Here is a 16647-nt window from a genome sequence, read left to right on the forward strand (position 1 = left end):
AAGAAAGGGATCTCGGCGTCGTTGTTGATGATATGTTGAAACCTTCTGCTCAGTGTGCTGCTGCAGCTAAGAAAGCAAATAGAATGTTAGGTATTATTAGGAAAGGAATGGAAAACAAAAATGAGGATGTTATAATGCCTTTGTATCGCACCATGGTGCGATCGCACCTCGAATACTATGTTCAATTCTGGTCGCCGTATCACAAAAATGATATAGTGAAATTAGAAAAGGTGCAGAGAAGGGCGACTAAAATGTTAAAGGGGATGGAACGAGTTCCCTATGAGGAAAGGCTAAAGCGGCTAGAGCTCTTCAGCTTGGAGAAAAGTCGGCTGAGGGGAGATATGATAGAGGTCTATAAAATAATGAGTGGAGTGGAACGGGTAGATGTGAAGTGTCTGTTTATGCTTTCCAAAAATACTAGGACTAGGGGACATGCGATGAAGCTACAAAGTAGTAAATTTAAAACGAATCGGAGAAACTTTTTCTTCACTCAACGTATAATTAAACTCTGGAATTCGTTGCCAGAGAATGTGGTAAAGGCGGTTAGCTTAGCAGAGTTTAAAAAAGGTTTGGATGGCTTCCTAAAGAAAAAGTCCATAGACCATTAGTAAATGGACTTAGGGAAAATCCACTATTTCTGGGATAAGCAGTATAGAATGTTTTGTACTTTTTTGGGATCTTGTCAGGTATTTGTGACCTGGATTGGCCACTGTTGGAAACAGGATGCTGGGCTTGATGGACCTTTGGTCTTTCCCAGTATGGCAATACTTATGTACTTATAATAACCATTCATATACTGTAATAGGATAGTCAATATTCTCTGCAAGAACCTTTTTCTAAGCTGCCATACAAGCAGTAAAATACTGATAGCACAACTTAAGTAATACAAGGTAAAAAAAATGAGTAAAAGAATAACAATGGCTTCTTTACGAAAATGATATAAAAATAAATTTACGGATTTCTTGAACAAATAACATTTAGAAGAACATTTAAGCCCCATTTTTATCTAATAAGATAATATCAACGGTGAAATAATTCTCCCTGCCACCACTCAAAACTGAGCATGTTTAGGAACAAGATGCCATATAATATTTGTCATATATATGATGTCATAAGATACAATACTGTTCAGGTTTAAGACGCCATATAACAAAGCACTATAAAATCAACACTACTGGAAATCAAGGTTTCCCTACAACAGCCAGTGAAAATACCACATAATACACCAGTACTTACTCTTCTCATCTTCCCTTCAGTATTCTCTTCATGGCGTATGTTCCCTTTGTTTGGCGCTTCATATAGGACACATCTGTGTGAACCATTGAACAATGAAGCCTAAATAATATAAATAGGAGAAAAATATTAGGTATGATTACACCTAGTTTCCCCTCACTTTACACCTCTCATAAAATACATAGACTGTTCCAAATGGGCAGGAACCAGAGGCGGACTGAGGGTGGTTTGGGTCCACCACCCAGCCTCTGCCCAACACCCCTCCCCCCCTCCGCTGCCCCTGCCACCGCAGCTGATGCCCCCACTGCCCCGGTCCTACCTGAGGGGTTCTGGTGGTCTGGTGGTCTCTGCAGGGGGGGGCATGTTTTTTCCTGCCCGCTATGCTGCCGCTATTCCCCCACTTGCTGGGGCCGCCATGTTTTCAAAATGGCAGCCAAGACTTCCCGTGGTAGTCTCGGAGGTCTTGGGAGTCTCGCGAAACTTCCACAGGGAGTCTCGGCCACCATTTTGGGGAGGGGGAATAGCGGCAGCCCAGCAGGCTGGGCAGGAAAGAACTTGTTCCCCCCCCCCCCCACACACACACACACACACACTGCAGAGGCCACTAGATCACCAGCAGCATGCCGGGCATCGGGCAGAGCCTCTGGGCCCTCGGGCACTGCCTGATTGCCCGAATGGTCAGTCTGTCCCTGGCAGGAACAGATTTCATAAACAATTTTTAGGGATCACACTCTATAACTTGGGTTTATTGCCATGGAAACCTAATCCATTATTATATTATAGGTCACAAACTGCTAAGCTGTGCTCCACTGAAGAAACTAACAGAAAATTAGAAGAATAATGAATAGGTTTGAGAAAATATAAAGACTAACTTTATGGAATACAAAGAACAGGAACACGCAGAATTGGATATATCTAGTAAACTAGGAAGGACTAGAGACGGTATAGTTTATTAAGGCATACGTATGTATAGTCAAAGAACAGTGAAACTTAATGATCTTTTGGTGAACTGCATTGTTCAGTTCCTTGTATCTAGCGTTATAAGCTATTGTCTGTTTCCTGTTTTGAACTGAAGAGACCTGTTAAAATTCAATGGCAAGTGTGTTTTTTCTAGACCAAATATCTCAGGGGGCCTTTTACTAAAGTGCGCTGAAAAATGGCCTTCGCTGATAATAGACGCGTGTATTGGACGTGCGCAGGTCCATTTTTCAGCGCACCTGCAAAAAAAAGCCTTTGTGTGGGGGGGGGGGGGGGCTGAAAATGGACGTGGGGCAAAATAAAAATTGGTGCACGTCCATTTTGGGCCTGAGACCTTACTGCCATTAGCGGTAAGGTCTCATGCGTTAACCGGGTGGTAAGCGAGCGTACACTGCCAATTACCATATGGTTAGCACAGCACACCAGAAAGTTTCTGGCACGCGTAATGGACGCATTTTAAAAAATGAAATTACTGCCCGGGCCACCCGGTAGCCAGGCGGTACTTCTGAATTGGTGCATAGGCGCCTACGCGACTTAGTAAAAGGGCCCCTCAGTGTCATAAGGGAGAGTCCTAGTCCTCCTCCAGTTTATAAATAAGGAAGTGTAAACTTATTTTTTCTGAGAAACTGAAAATATAATTCCAAAGATGCAACAGGATAAAAATCGGAACTGATTCAGCCCAGTCTCTATCTAGCCACCTGACTCTAAACACAATATACAACAGTGGTGAGAAGGAATTTGAGCCCCCCATGTGTTTTGCTAGAACATAACGGATTCCACCAAAGCACTGATAAATATCTCAAGAAATCTCAAGCCTTCGTTTACACATATGATTTCCCAGTTATTACGGAGCCAAAAGCAACCCACTGAGTATAGCTTTATATTTCCTCCGTGCTGGACCACCCTCTCTGGGACAAAAGACAAGGCCCTTCCCTTAACTCAGAGTTTTACACATCCTTCCAATCCAAAAGCTTAAGCTTTGGTGCTACTGGGCAACATCAGTGGTTCCCAAACCTGGAGGCATCCAGCCAGTAAGTTTTCAGGATAAACTCAACAAAACAATGGATGAAACTTCAAAAGAATAAAACCTTTCTTCCCAAGAAACATCTTCCGCACCCTAGTACAGTCACTAGTAATAAGCCACTTGGACTACTGTAACGCTCTGTACGCAGGCTGCAAAGAACAGACCATCAAGAAACTCCAGACAGCCCAGAACACCGCAGCCAGACTCATTTTTGGAACACCTAAATATGAAAGCGCGAAACCCCTCAGAGAGAAACTGCACTGGCTCCCGCTCAAGGAACGAATTGAGTTCAAGATCTGCACGACTGTACACAAAATCATTCATGCAGATGCCCCACTCTATATGCTAAACCTAGTGGACCTACCGCCCAGGAATGCCAAAAGATCGGCCCGCAAATTCCTCAACCTGAACTTCCCCAGCTGTAAAGGAATGAAATACAAACAGGCGTATGCTACTACCTTTGCGTACAAAAGCACACAATATTGGAACGCACTACCCATGGCCCTGAAAACCATAACCAATCTAACAAGCTTTTGCAAAGCTCTGAAAACACATCTCTTCAACAGAGCCTACAAAAGTCACCCTCAATGAAACATATCATTCCTTAAACTACCCAAGCACACCTAAAACACCTCTCACACGACCTTACCTAACACCTTTCCATCTGAATTCCTCTTTCACCTCAGCTTATGATTGACTGCTTTTGTTCTCTCAAATCATGTAACGACGTTTTCATTTCCATACTCTGTAAGCCACATTGAGCCTGCAAAAAGGTGGGAAAATGTGGGGTACAAATACAATAAATAAATAAATAAATTAAAAGTGGTAATACGGGAAAAAGACCTCAGAGTTGTCTGCAGACTGGGAAAAATTCCCCAATACTTTTTGTCTGAACAGTCTGTAGACTGTTGAGTTTACACTATTTTTTGTGGATGTATCCTCTTTTCTGTGTATAAGTTTTCAGGATATCCACAATGAATATGCATGAGAGATTTGCATGCAGTGGAGGTAGTGCATGCAGATCTCCCTCATGAGTATTCGTTGTTGGTATCCTGAAAACCTGACAAGCTGGGGTGCCTTCAGGACCAGGTTTGGGAACCACTGGGCTACGTGGAGGGGCATTTTCAATATGACGTCTAAGTCCGACTTTGAACGTTTTGCAAAAATCGTCCAAAATCTGAATAGGAAAGACGGTCATTTTCAAAAAAGAAAAACGTCAATATTTTATTTTTGAAAATACAAGGTTTTGTGATTTGGATGTTTTGATTTTTGATCCATTTTCGAAAACAAAAAAGTCCGAGTGCAAAACGAAAAAAAATCAAGCCATTGGGAAGTAGGAGGAGCCAGCATTTTTAGTACACTGGTCCCCCTGACATCCCAGGAAAGCAACAGAGCACACTAGGGGGCACTGCAGTGGACTTCATAAAATGCTCCCAGGTACACATCTTACCATTGCTCCTTACCTTATCTACTGAGCCCCCCAAAACCCACCACCCCCAACTGTACACCACTACCATAGCCCTTAGGGTGAAGGAGCCACCTATATGTGGGTACAATGGGTTTCTGGTGAGTTTTGGAGGGCTCACAGTTTCATCCACAAGTATAACAGGTAGGGGGGGGTAGGAGCCTGGGTTCACCTGTTTGCAGTGCACTGCACCCACCACTAGACTACTCCAGGGACCTGCATGCTGGACCTGAGTTTAACATCTGAGGCTGGCATAGAGACTGGCAAGTAATGTTTTTCATCATTTTTGGTGGATGGGGGAGGGGGTTAGTGACCACTGGGGGAATAAGGGGAGGTCATCCCTGATTGAAGTGGAGGAGTGGCCTAGTGGTTAGGGTGGTGGACTTTGGTCCTGGGGAACTGAGGAACTGAGTTCGATTCCTGGCACAGGCAGCTCCTTGTGACTCTGGGCAAGTCACTTAACCCTCCATTGCCCCATGTAAGTTGCATTGAGCCTGCCATGAGTGGGAAAGCGCAGGGTACAAATGTAACAAAAATAAAATAGATACTATTGGAGATTCTACATGGAATGTTGCTACTATTGGAGATTCTACATGGAAAGTTGCTATTCCACTAGCAACATTCCATGTAGAAGGCTGCGCAGGCTTCTGTTTCTGTGAGTCTGACGTCCTGCAAGTATGTGCAGGACGTCAGACTCACAGAAGCAGAAGCCTGCGAGGCCACATTGGTGATCTGCAAGGGCTGACTTCTACATGGAATGTTGCTAGTGGAATAGCAACATTCCATGTAGAATCTCAAATAGTAACAACAGTGGAGGAGTGGCCTAGTGGTTAGGGTGGTGGACTTTGGTCCTGAGGAACTGAGTTCAATTCCCGGCACAGGCAGCTCCTTGTGACTCTGGGCAAGTCACTTAACCCTCCATTGCCTGCTGCATTGAGCCTGCCATGAGTGGGAAAGTGCAGGGTACAAATGTAACTAAAATAAATTCCCTCCAGTGGTCATCTGGGTATTTAGGACACCTTTTTGTGCCTTATTCGTTATAAAAACAGGTCTAGCTCAACACATTACGTTTCAGTCCTGGATGATTTTGTTTTGTTCCATTATAGCTGGAAAACGTCTTAGGAACACCCATGCCCAAGCTTGAACACGTCCCTGGCATGCCCCCTTGAGATTTGGACACACTTCTGACAGACTTCATAGAAAAACGTCTAAAAATAGGTTTCAAAAATACTGATTTGGACTTTTTGTAAGAAAAACGTCCAAATGCTGCTTTATGTCACTTTTTCGATGTTTTTCTGTTTTGAAAATGAGCCCAATTGTCAGAACAGAGTACATACTATTCAGATTTCATTGGCTACTTCTGCAAAGGTACGCACATGCTGGTGGATTGCTACAATCTAATAAAGAATTCCTACATATATATATATATATAGATATAGATATAGATATAGATATATTTATTTATTTGTGTGTTTGTTTGTTTGTTTGCAGCAGCAGCAATAACAGGAAACATTCTATTAGTATACTTGTTCTTTTCTTGAAACATTTGCTTAGTGATCCCTCTTTTCCCTTCTGCAGTTTAGGGATCTTCCTGGGGTAGATGATAACATTTTTCCTTCTTATACATTTTTGGGTACATGGAATCCACTCCTTGGTTTTGACTCGAAACTCTTCTCCTTTCGTATGGGAAGCTCTCAAATCTTCTCCAACTGTGAAACCGCATGGGTTCCCCCTCCTCCACAGAATTTCCGCCATGTTGATACTGAGTCCCTCAGGCTGAATGACAAAGGAGTGAACTGCAAGGTCACTAAAACCCGCAGTCACACATATGTCTAAAACTTCAGTCACCGGGCTCTTTCCCTCAAGGGTAAAGAACCTAGAAGAAAAACCTTTTCGCCTAATTCTTGGACAACCCCTCTCTCTATTCTTTCCTTAAAAAAGGTGGAACAAAATTCATTACAAATAAAAATACCAAAATAGAGAGGGAGAACACCAACACCAAGCTGTGGATTGGCAACTACTGTTCAAAAGAATATCGTGGATCCAATACCAGGGTATTTGGCCTGCAAAATTAAAGCAAGGGAAAAGGAGATGAAGAGCTCTTTCCCTTTAAAACTCCAACTCCTGTAAGTACTAGAGGTCACTCAGTAATACAAGAACTGGATTGAACCACTGCACCTTCTAGAGAGGATAATGTGGACAAATGGTACATTCCTCCAGCCTACACTGCGGAGACTGACCTTTTCCACACACTCCTTAATAAGGCTCACAGTTTTTTGTTTTGGTGCATATCTCAAAATTGATCACATACATTATTATTATGGATCCTCAGGAGCTTAGCCGAGATTGGGTGGCAGAGCCAGTGGTGGGAGGCGGGGCTGGTGGTTGGGAGGCGGGGATAGTGCTGGGCAGACTTATACGGTCTGTGCCGGGGCTGGTGGTTGGGAGGCAGGGATAATTCTGGGCAGATTTATACGGTCTGTGCCAGAGCCGGTGGTGGAAGGCGGGGATAGTGCTGGCCAGACTTATACGGTCTGTGCCCTGAAAAAGACAGGTACAAATCAAGGTAAGGTATACACAAAAAGTGGCACATATGAGTTATCTTGTTGGGCAGACTGGATGGACCGTGCATCTACTATGTTACTATGTTACTATGTTGCAGGAATTGATGCATGAATTTATGATACTTCAGGAGTCAGACAGCACACCAGAATGAGAGAGTAATCTTCTTTATTTGCCAGCAAACAAAGTAGAACATCAGCATTAAGTCTCTTCTTCTCTTTCTCAGCTCTCTTTGTCTCTCTCTCAGCTCTCTGTGTCTTTCTCTCAGCTGCTTCTCTTCTTATGCTGTCTTCTCCTTCTTCTGTCTGTTCCTTCTGTCCTTCTCTTTCTTCTGAGCTCCTTCTGACGTAAACTGCTTCTTCTCCCACTTAAATACAGTTCTATCTAGCCTAGCCTAGCCCCCCTTACTCTCCAATTGGTTAAGGAATAGATTGATTACCTTGCCTCAACCAATCAGCTCTATACAAATATCAGTTACATAGGTTCCAGACATCCTAAACTGACCTGTGACCTGGGGCCCCTTACACCAGACATTTGGGCTCCAGTCTCTTACATGTTATTATGATTGATTTCTCATCTATAGCTTAACCTGGATTCACTTAGAGGATAATGGATATTCTTACATTTATTATTCTCATATTCCTAGTACTAACTGCTAACTAAACTCTGGCATTCATTAAGGGGTCAAGGGCCAATCTTACTTAATGGCATACATATCGGGTTATTACTTTCAAGACCATTTCTACATTTTACCTATAATTAATCAAGGAGAAGAGAGCTGACTAGTCCTGACCTCTTTCACCTATCAGCTTATACATTGAACCAGCCAGAACTGCAGATAAGTCAAAACACATGTTTGACCTCTTCACTGCAGTCTTTGCTTAGACCTCTCAAACAGCAGACAAAGAGTAATACAGAATTTAACAGACATTCTACACAGACACAAAACTTATTAATTTACACAGAATACAGCATATTCTAAAGTAAGCATCCTTATAAGACATATTCTACATACCAAGAACTTCTAAATTCTAATCTATTGCCTCTCTCTAAACAGTATTTCTGCCTAATCTTTAAACTACAATATGTCATATGTCTGGCTCATGCCTGCTTACAAAACTACAGTATGCCTAACAGTATACAGATGTTGAGCTAGCATTCATCATTCACAAGGGTGAAAGAAATTCCTGTCTCTGACCTTTTTAACCTTTTGCTCGGCAAGCTAGACATTGAGTAATTAACTCCAGCTTGCATCCCTTCATCTGCAGGACTGAGAATTTAAAATAGTATTTGAGCACCTTTAAACAGAATTAACCCTTAATATGATTTCTTATATATATTATGCCCATGGCTGCCTCATTTCCCCCCTTTGAGACTAAAATCAGCTTATGCAGAGATAAGTCTCACTACTCAAACTCTGGAGATTATAGTGATCCTAACTAGGAATAGACTTATGAACCACCATTACCCTACTTGTTAAGGTCCGACGGCATACTGCTGAAGCACATGAGGCCAGGAAACAAAACAACAACCCTGCTAAAACTAAGACTATTAGGGAAATAAACAAGGGACGTATCCAGGAGGTCAATGACCACCACCAGGAGGTAAGGTCTAATCCTCCTCGGTAATCCTCCACATTAAGGCTGGCCAACTGTAGGACTTTATCCATGGCATGCCTAACTACATGCGTCCTATTTATGACAATGGTACAGCACTCTGAAGAATTTAGCACTGTGCAGAGGCCACCCTGGGCTGCAAAGAGATAGTCAAGACCCATACGGTTATACCGAGAAACTATACTTAATTCATTAATTTGATCCTGCAATGCATTGACTACCACGTTCAGCTCATGAACTAGAACATGAAGTAGGGATTGAAGTCTCCGGGTAGCCATACCTAGTCAGTAATACACCCGCGACCGGGCTTCCCAATTGAATCCAGGCCGTGGCAGAAAAGGGCTACAAGTCTCTTTTTAGTCAGAGGATAAGTAGAATTGATATACTGGAGGGCTAATTCAATCGCCTCATCCTCTGTGGCAACGGAGGAGGGTAAAGACAAGGCCTCTCGCTTAGAGCGGTGCGGGGATGGTGGTTTGAGAAGAGGAATAACTTTAGGAAAATAATTCAAGGTTACTAATACACAAAAATCATATGTGGGGGGAAGAATCATGTGGAGGACATTATCACAGAGCCAGTAAGACCAAGGAGAGGGCGACGAAAGTTCCCAATAATGTAGGCACAGGATGGAGATAGGATGCCCATAATGCGAGCCCCTATCCCAGGGGGAACGAAGAAGAAATGGAGACTTTGTACACCATAGGTGCCAATCCCCAATTGTGACAGACCGCTCATATGATGCAACCCCTTCATACCCCGGGGACTTATGAAAGTAGAAAATAGGATGGGACACTATAGTCTTCGCAGTAGTATAGTTAGGAGCCAGATAATCACCTTGGTCATATCTACAGGTATGGTAGTAGGGCACATAGGAGTACCTGAGAAACTACCCACACAGGTTCCTCCTTCTCTGGGAGAACATTAGTATAATTACAGGGAATGGGAAGAACAGTTGAGATGTCTCTTGTTAAACAAAACACTCCAGAAGCTGGATAGGGAGAACGTAAAACTGGCCTTAGAGAAGAGTCAGAGGGGAAGTAGCATTATAAAAGGACCACCAAGTATAATCCTGGCTCCAAGGACCTGAACTCGAAAAGTAGGGAGGTATAAGAGCTGGGAGCTGCACAGGGACAGGAACAGCTGGGACATCTGTAGTATAGGAGAAAATCGGGAACACACAATACAAGGGGAAGTAATCTTTGCCTGGCTAATTAGTTCCTGGACTGAGTGTAACCAAAGGTTGGAACGAGTTGGGGTTTTAGGAACAAGGAGGCAAGGAGTAGAAAACAACAAAAGCATCCAAACTACTAACATTTTCTTTCTTCCTAATCTTAAAACAAATACAGCAAACTAATTAAGCAATAATATTTCAACAGTCTGTGCTAATCACAGATTACTCTCATATAATGTTCTCAGTCTTTGAGTTCTTATACCAGTTGGGATAGACCCTCAACTGACAAGGATCAAGCTCTCAAATTCCAAGAAAGCCAGAATCTAGGCAAGAAAGAGTCTCAGTGTGAAGCCGAAGTTCAGCAGCTCCTGCAGTATGCAGTTGACCCTTCTTTTCAGCTAGTAGATTCTTTGGTTCGGGTCAAGCGCAACTTCAATGGCTCCGCTGGATCTCTTTCTGCTCTCCACTGTCTAGGCTCCGTCTGATCCGTGCTGGGCTCAGTCTGGTCAGCAGACTTAATTCGAGACCAATGGACCCATGGAGTTATCCCTGCAACCTTCACAGCTGTAGGGGTAGAAAGCAAAACAGTAAAAGGTCCTTTCCATCGGGGCCCCAAAGGCTGGAGCCTCCAGTCTTTCACCCAAACTCTATCCCCTGGCAGGAAGGAATGTACCTGAGCCTGGAAGGGGACAGGGTTTATTTCTCTCACATAAGACTGAAGCTCAGAAATTATCCTGCCCAAGAGGGCTACCTGCTCCTGCACCTGGGCAGACCCTAAAGTCCCTATATCTCCCTTAATTCCCTGCAAAATGGCTGGGGGCTTCCCATACACAATTTCAAAGGGAGAGAGGGCTGTTCCTTTAGTTGGAGTGCATCGGAGGCGGAAGAGGGCTAGTGGCAGTGCCTGTGGCCATTTCAGTTGGGTTTCCTGACAAATCTTTGCTAGGCTATTTTTCAAGGTTCTGTTTGCCCGCTCAACCTGCCCTGAACTCTGGGGACGATAAGCACAATGCAATTTCCAGGTAATGCGCAATGCGCGGGACAGGGCCTGAAGTGTAGCTTCAACAAAGGCGGGACCATTATCTGAACCTATGGCAAGGGGCAGTCCATACCTGGGGATGACATCTCTAAGGAGGGCTCGAGCTACTTCTGTGGCTTTCTCAGTAACTGTAGGATATGCTTCCACCCACCCAGAAAAGGTACAGACCATGACCAAGAGGTATCGGAGCCTACCGCTCCTGGGCATTTCTGTGAAGTCTATAACTAGAGACTCAAAGGGTGTTAGTCCTCTAGACTGAACTCCTGGTGGAATACGGGGTCCCTGACGAGCATTATTCTGGGCACAGAGAGTACATCGGGCAGAGGCAGTGGCAACCAGACTATCCAATCCTTCCAGCACCACTACTCGACTGAGTAGGCGGGCTAGTGCTGTTTTCCCTAAGTGCGATAGGTCATGAGCTTGAGACACTACAGGCCAAGCTAGGTGGCGTGGCACCAGAACTCTGGTATCAGGGAGATGTAACCAGCCATCAGGTCTCCTTACCGCACCTTCCTCTTGAGCCCATTTCTCTTCCATTTGGGTATACATAGGCGTCCATTCTTGCAATCGAATTTGGAACAGGGGAGTCACAGTACTTGCTGGGGGTCCTCGAGCAGCTTCCTTGGCCACCCGATCAGCATGGCGGTTCCCTCGGGCCACTGGAGTATCTATCCTTTGGTGTCCCCTGCAATGAATGACAGCTACCTTCTTAGGGGCCCAAACAGCCTCTAGCAGCTGAAGTATTTCAGGTCCATACTTAACAGGTTGGCCTGCAGCATTTATGAGTCCCTTTTCCTTATACAAAGCTCCATGAGCATGTAGAGTTGTGAAGGCATACTTGGAATCAGTATAAATGTTGGTTACCAGTCCTGCTGCTAGCTCCAGAGCTCGTATGAGGGCCACAAGTTCTGCTTTCTGGGCTGAAGTTCCTTGGGGCAGGGCTCTTGCTTCTATCACCTTGTCTTCTGTCACCACAGCATAGCCTGCCAATCGCTTAGAGTTCTCCACGTAACTGCTTCCATCTGTGAAATAAATTACATCTGGGTCCCTCCACGGAACATCTTTAAGATCTGGTCGACTGGAATACACTTCATCCATGGTTTGGATACAGTCATGATCCGGTGGTCCCTCAGATGCTGGCAAAAGAGTGGCGGGATTGAATGTAGCCACTGTTTCCAGGTGTATCCGTGGATTCTCACACAAACTAGCTTGGTACTTAACCATGCGGTTATTTGTAAACCAGTGGTTGCCCTTATGCTCCATGAGGGTAAGAACTGCGTGGGGGACTTTAACAACCAGTTCTTGCCCCAAGGTCAGCTTATCAGCTTCCTGGACCAGTAAGGCTGTTGCTGCAATGGCCCTCATGCAGGCTGGCCATCCTTTAGCCACTCCATCCAGCTGTTTAGACAGGTATGCAACAGGCCTCTGCCAGGATCCCATCATCTGGGTCAGCACACCCAGAGCAACCCCCTGTCGCTCATGGACATACAATGAGAAAGGTTTCTCCACATCAGGAAGGCCTAACGCAGGGGCTTGGAGTAGGGCTTTCTTTATGGCAATGAAGGATTGTTGAGCTGTAGGTCCCCATTCAAATGGTTCCTTTTCACCCCCCTTTGTGGCTTGGTAAAGGGGTTTCGCCATCAATGCAAAATTTGGAATCCAAATTCTACAGAATCCGGCTGCTCCCAGAAATTCCCTAACTTCTCTTCTGGACTTGGGTTGGGGAATTGCAACAACTGCTTGCTTCCTACTGACATCCAGTCTCCGACTTCCCTGGGAAATACAAAAGCCCAGATACTTCACTTCTGACTGACAAAGTTGGGCCTTTGAGCGTGAGACCTTATAGCCTGCATCCAAGAGTAGCTCCAGCAATTCTCTGGTAGCCTCAAAACACTCTTCCTGGGTCACTGCTGCAATCAGGAGGTCATCTACATACTGGAGTAAAACTCGCCTGGAAGGCTCAGATTTAAAAGTCTTAAGGTCTTGTCCTAGGGCAGTCCCAAAAATGGTGGGGGAGTTCTTGAACCCCTGTGGCAGGCGGGCCCATGTATACTGAAGCTTCCTTCCTGTTACTGGGTTTTCCCATTGAAAGGCAAAAAGCAGTTGACTGGCGGGGGCCACCCGAATACAAAAGAAGGCATCTTTTAGATCTAGTGTCGTGAAATGGGTAGCTCCAGAAGGTATCAATCCTAGCAGGACATATGGATTAGGCACTACAGGGTGTAATGAGATAGTGGATTTGTTGACCACTCGTAAGTCTTGGACTGGCCGGTAGTCCTCAGTCCCTGGCTTCTGAACTGGCAATAGTGGCGTATTCCATGGAGACTGACAAGGACGAATAATTCCATGGGATAACAGACGATTCAGGTGTGCTTGGATCCCTTCCAGAGCCTTTCTGGGAATTGGGTATTGGCGAAGATGGATTGGCCGGGCACTTGGAAGTAAGTCTACATGGACAGGAGGAATATTTCGGGCCAACCCTGGGGGATTATCTTCTGCCCATACCCCTCTGACTTGAAAGCTATCTGCCAGGGGTAGGTCAACTTGGCCCTGTGACTGATGCAGCCGCCATTCTTCTTCAAGGGGGCAGCAGAAACTCAATATACCCTTAGGGCTGGATATCGGGGGCCGAAAGGAGACTGAAGTCTGGCCATCAGAGTCAAAGGAAATTTGGGCCCTAAGCTTGGACAGCAGGTCTCGACCTAACAAAGGGATTGGACAGTCTGGCATATACAGGAATTCATGAGTGACTGTGTGTGAGCCTAATTGGCATCTACGGGTTGTCAGAAAGGGCCTCCGGTTCTGCACCCCCGTGGCTCCCACCACTCGGACAGTTTTTCCAGACACAGGCGCTAATCGCTCCGTCACAACAGAATGTTCAGCTCCTGTATCAATCATGAATGGAATTGAGCGGCTCCCTATAGTTAACTTGACCATAGGTTCCTGGGAGCCCAGTTTGTAGGAACCCGGTCTGTCCTATTCGTCCCATTCTGCCATCTCTGCTATCCCGATGATGTCAGATTCAGGAGGCTCATATCTTCCCTCTCGAACTCGGCCTCGGCTTCCTCGATCTCCTGGTCCCCTTCTCAGTCCCTGGCGCCTCTGGGGGCATTCATCTTTCCAGTGCCCTCTTTCCTTACAGTAGGCACACTGGTCCCTCTCCAATCTTGGTCTGGGATTCTCCCCCCTTGGCCGGGATTGATTGAAGGAATCTCGGGGCCTGGCTGGCGGTCCGGCGTCCCACTTTGGCTTCCCATTAGCTAGAGGTCGACCTCGATTAAGGGTGGAATTAGTAATGGCTGCCGCTAAAAGGTCGGCCTTCTTCTGCATCTTCCGGTCAGCCTCTCGGCGCACCTCCTGATCTCTATTAATGAAAACCTTGGTTGCGATCTCAATTAGCTGGGTGGTATTCATCCCTGCGAATCCCTCCTGACGCTGCAACTTCTTCCGGATATCTGGCATACTCTGGGCCACCAATGCGCTATTCACCATTCTCTGGTTTTCTAGGGCTTCAGGATCAAATGGGGTGTATGTTCTGTAGGCTTCAATTAGTCGCTCTAAAAAGGCCCCAGGGGATTCAGTTGCCCCTTGGAGAATTTCAGAAACCTTTGCCAGATTAATGGGCCTCTTTATGCCTTTCCTCATACCTTCCAGCAAGTCCCGGCAATAGCCAGACAACAGTTCATAGTGCTGCTCATTATTTGGATCCCAAACTGGAGCTGCGCGAGGAAACCGAGCTCTAACCCATCCCTCTGGGTCCTGTGTCCCCCCGGGGACACGCTCTCCGCGTGATGGCCTCAGCTTTTGCAAAATCTTCCGCCTCTCCTCAGTTGTGAAGAGGGTCAGGAGAAGTTGTTGACAATCAGTCCAGGTTGGGTTATGGGTGGCCATAATGCTAGCCACTAGGTCCACCACTGCCTGAGGTTTTTCAGTATAAGAGGGGTAATGCGTCTTCCAATTCAGGAGATCGGTGGTTGTGAAGGGTACATACTGATAGGCCTGTGCCTGTATAACCTGACCCTGATTATTAGGATCCGGTCGAGTGGTAGTTACCTGTCGGAGTGGCAGAACTCTCGAGGAGGTGGGAATGGAATCTGAGGTAGAGCTAGGAGCTACCCTCCTATCATGCTCAAAGGTGATTGCAGCGGGTCTAACCCATTCAGGGGAGGTAGGTTGAAACCCTGAGGGATGGGGAGGGGTACTCATAGACTGAGAGGTGGTCACAGGTGAGTCAGTCCATTGAAAGGGATGCCGGGCCCCTAATGAGTGGGGAGGGGTATTAGAAGGAGAGGCTGGGCTGTCAGGAGTTGAGGAGTCAGGGAGTGGAGCCCAAAGCGGGTCTTTGGAGGTTAACAGGGAAGGATGTGGCAGAGGAGGGTAGAGACTGGCTGAAAAGTCCAACCTAGGATGTGGTGGGGTTCGCACAGTGGGGGAGGAACTATCCGGAGAAGCCTGTACTGGAGAAGCTTGGGCTGGGCGGCGTGGATCTCTAGGGGCGGCACGGAACCCCAACAATGGGCCATAAGGTGGTGGCTCAAGATCTGAGGGGTCATCAGAGAGTATGGGTTTCTCAGACAGGGTAGGGGCGGAAGCCACCGATTGGGTGGTAGGCTTCCTAGGGCTCTTTCCCTCTTCCAATTTAGATTTTCTAATCTTTCTTTGAACATGGCCTAACATGAATTTTACTGGGGATCCCATATAAGTTTTCAACCAAGAGGGAGGGTCAGTCACAAGACTGTCCCAGGAATCTATATAAGGGAGTTGTTCAGAATATTCTGGTTCTCCTACAACTATACTGTAAACCTTCCGGATTACTTCAATATCTAAGCTGCCACTAGGGGGCCACCCCACTCCCATAGATGGCCACTCAACTTCACACAAGGTTCTTAAAGTACTTGAGCTTAAAGTCTGTCCATAGTCATTAATTAAAAATCCTTTCTTGAAATTCTTAAGCATACAATCTAGGGGAGTATCAATTTGTCTAGACGATTTCCCTCCCATAATGCTTACAGTTACAACACACAAAGAGGGGGGGGATTTTTTGAAAGTGCAGTAAGGGGTCCGCACTCTCGAGACACTAGGTAGACAGACAGCAATCGCTTCCTTCCGTTGCTGGCCAATTGAACTCGCGTTAATTGGAAACACAGCTATAAGAAGTCCGCACTCGTTTAACATTCACGCATCACACATTCTGCACAAAAAATCCCACCCAACAATTTCAGATTTCTCAGATACAGATAAGCTCAAGCGGTTTCGCTTCTAATCTCCACTAGACTAGAAGGTACTAGGGCCTTCGCTGAGAGTTGATCAGACTCTCCTTCCCCCAATTTTTGAGGGGCTGGTTTACAATTTTCTAGCTAGAATTACAATACAGAATACAAAATACATACCCGGCGAATGTTCTCCAGTCAGTTGGGTGCTGGGATTAATGCAGGATTCAGAATCCCACCGCTGCCACCAAGAATTGTTGCAGGAATTGATGCATGAATTTATGATACTTCAGGAGTCAGACAGCACACCAGAATGAGAGAGTAATCTTCTTTATTTGCCAGCAAACAA

General features: G+C 45.7%; 1 protein-coding gene across 1 annotated transcript in view; it reads right to left on the reverse strand.

Annotated features, from left to right (window-relative positions):
- The window catches only part of LOC115468422 (disks large 1 tumor suppressor protein-like), a 184348-nt gene that overhangs the window by 17634 nt on the left and 150067 nt on the right, over positions 1–16647 (reverse strand). The window contains exon 4 of the mRNA XM_030200116.1: positions 1237–1335. Coding sequence (XP_030055976.1) covers positions 1237–1335 — 99 coding nt within the window. The remainder of the gene's footprint in view (positions 1–1236; positions 1336–16647) is intronic.

This window comes from Microcaecilia unicolor, chromosome 4 (genome assembly GCF_901765095.1).
Source record: "Microcaecilia unicolor chromosome 4, aMicUni1.1, whole genome shotgun sequence".
Taxonomy (NCBI): Eukaryota; Metazoa; Chordata; class Amphibia; order Gymnophiona; family Siphonopidae; genus Microcaecilia; species Microcaecilia unicolor.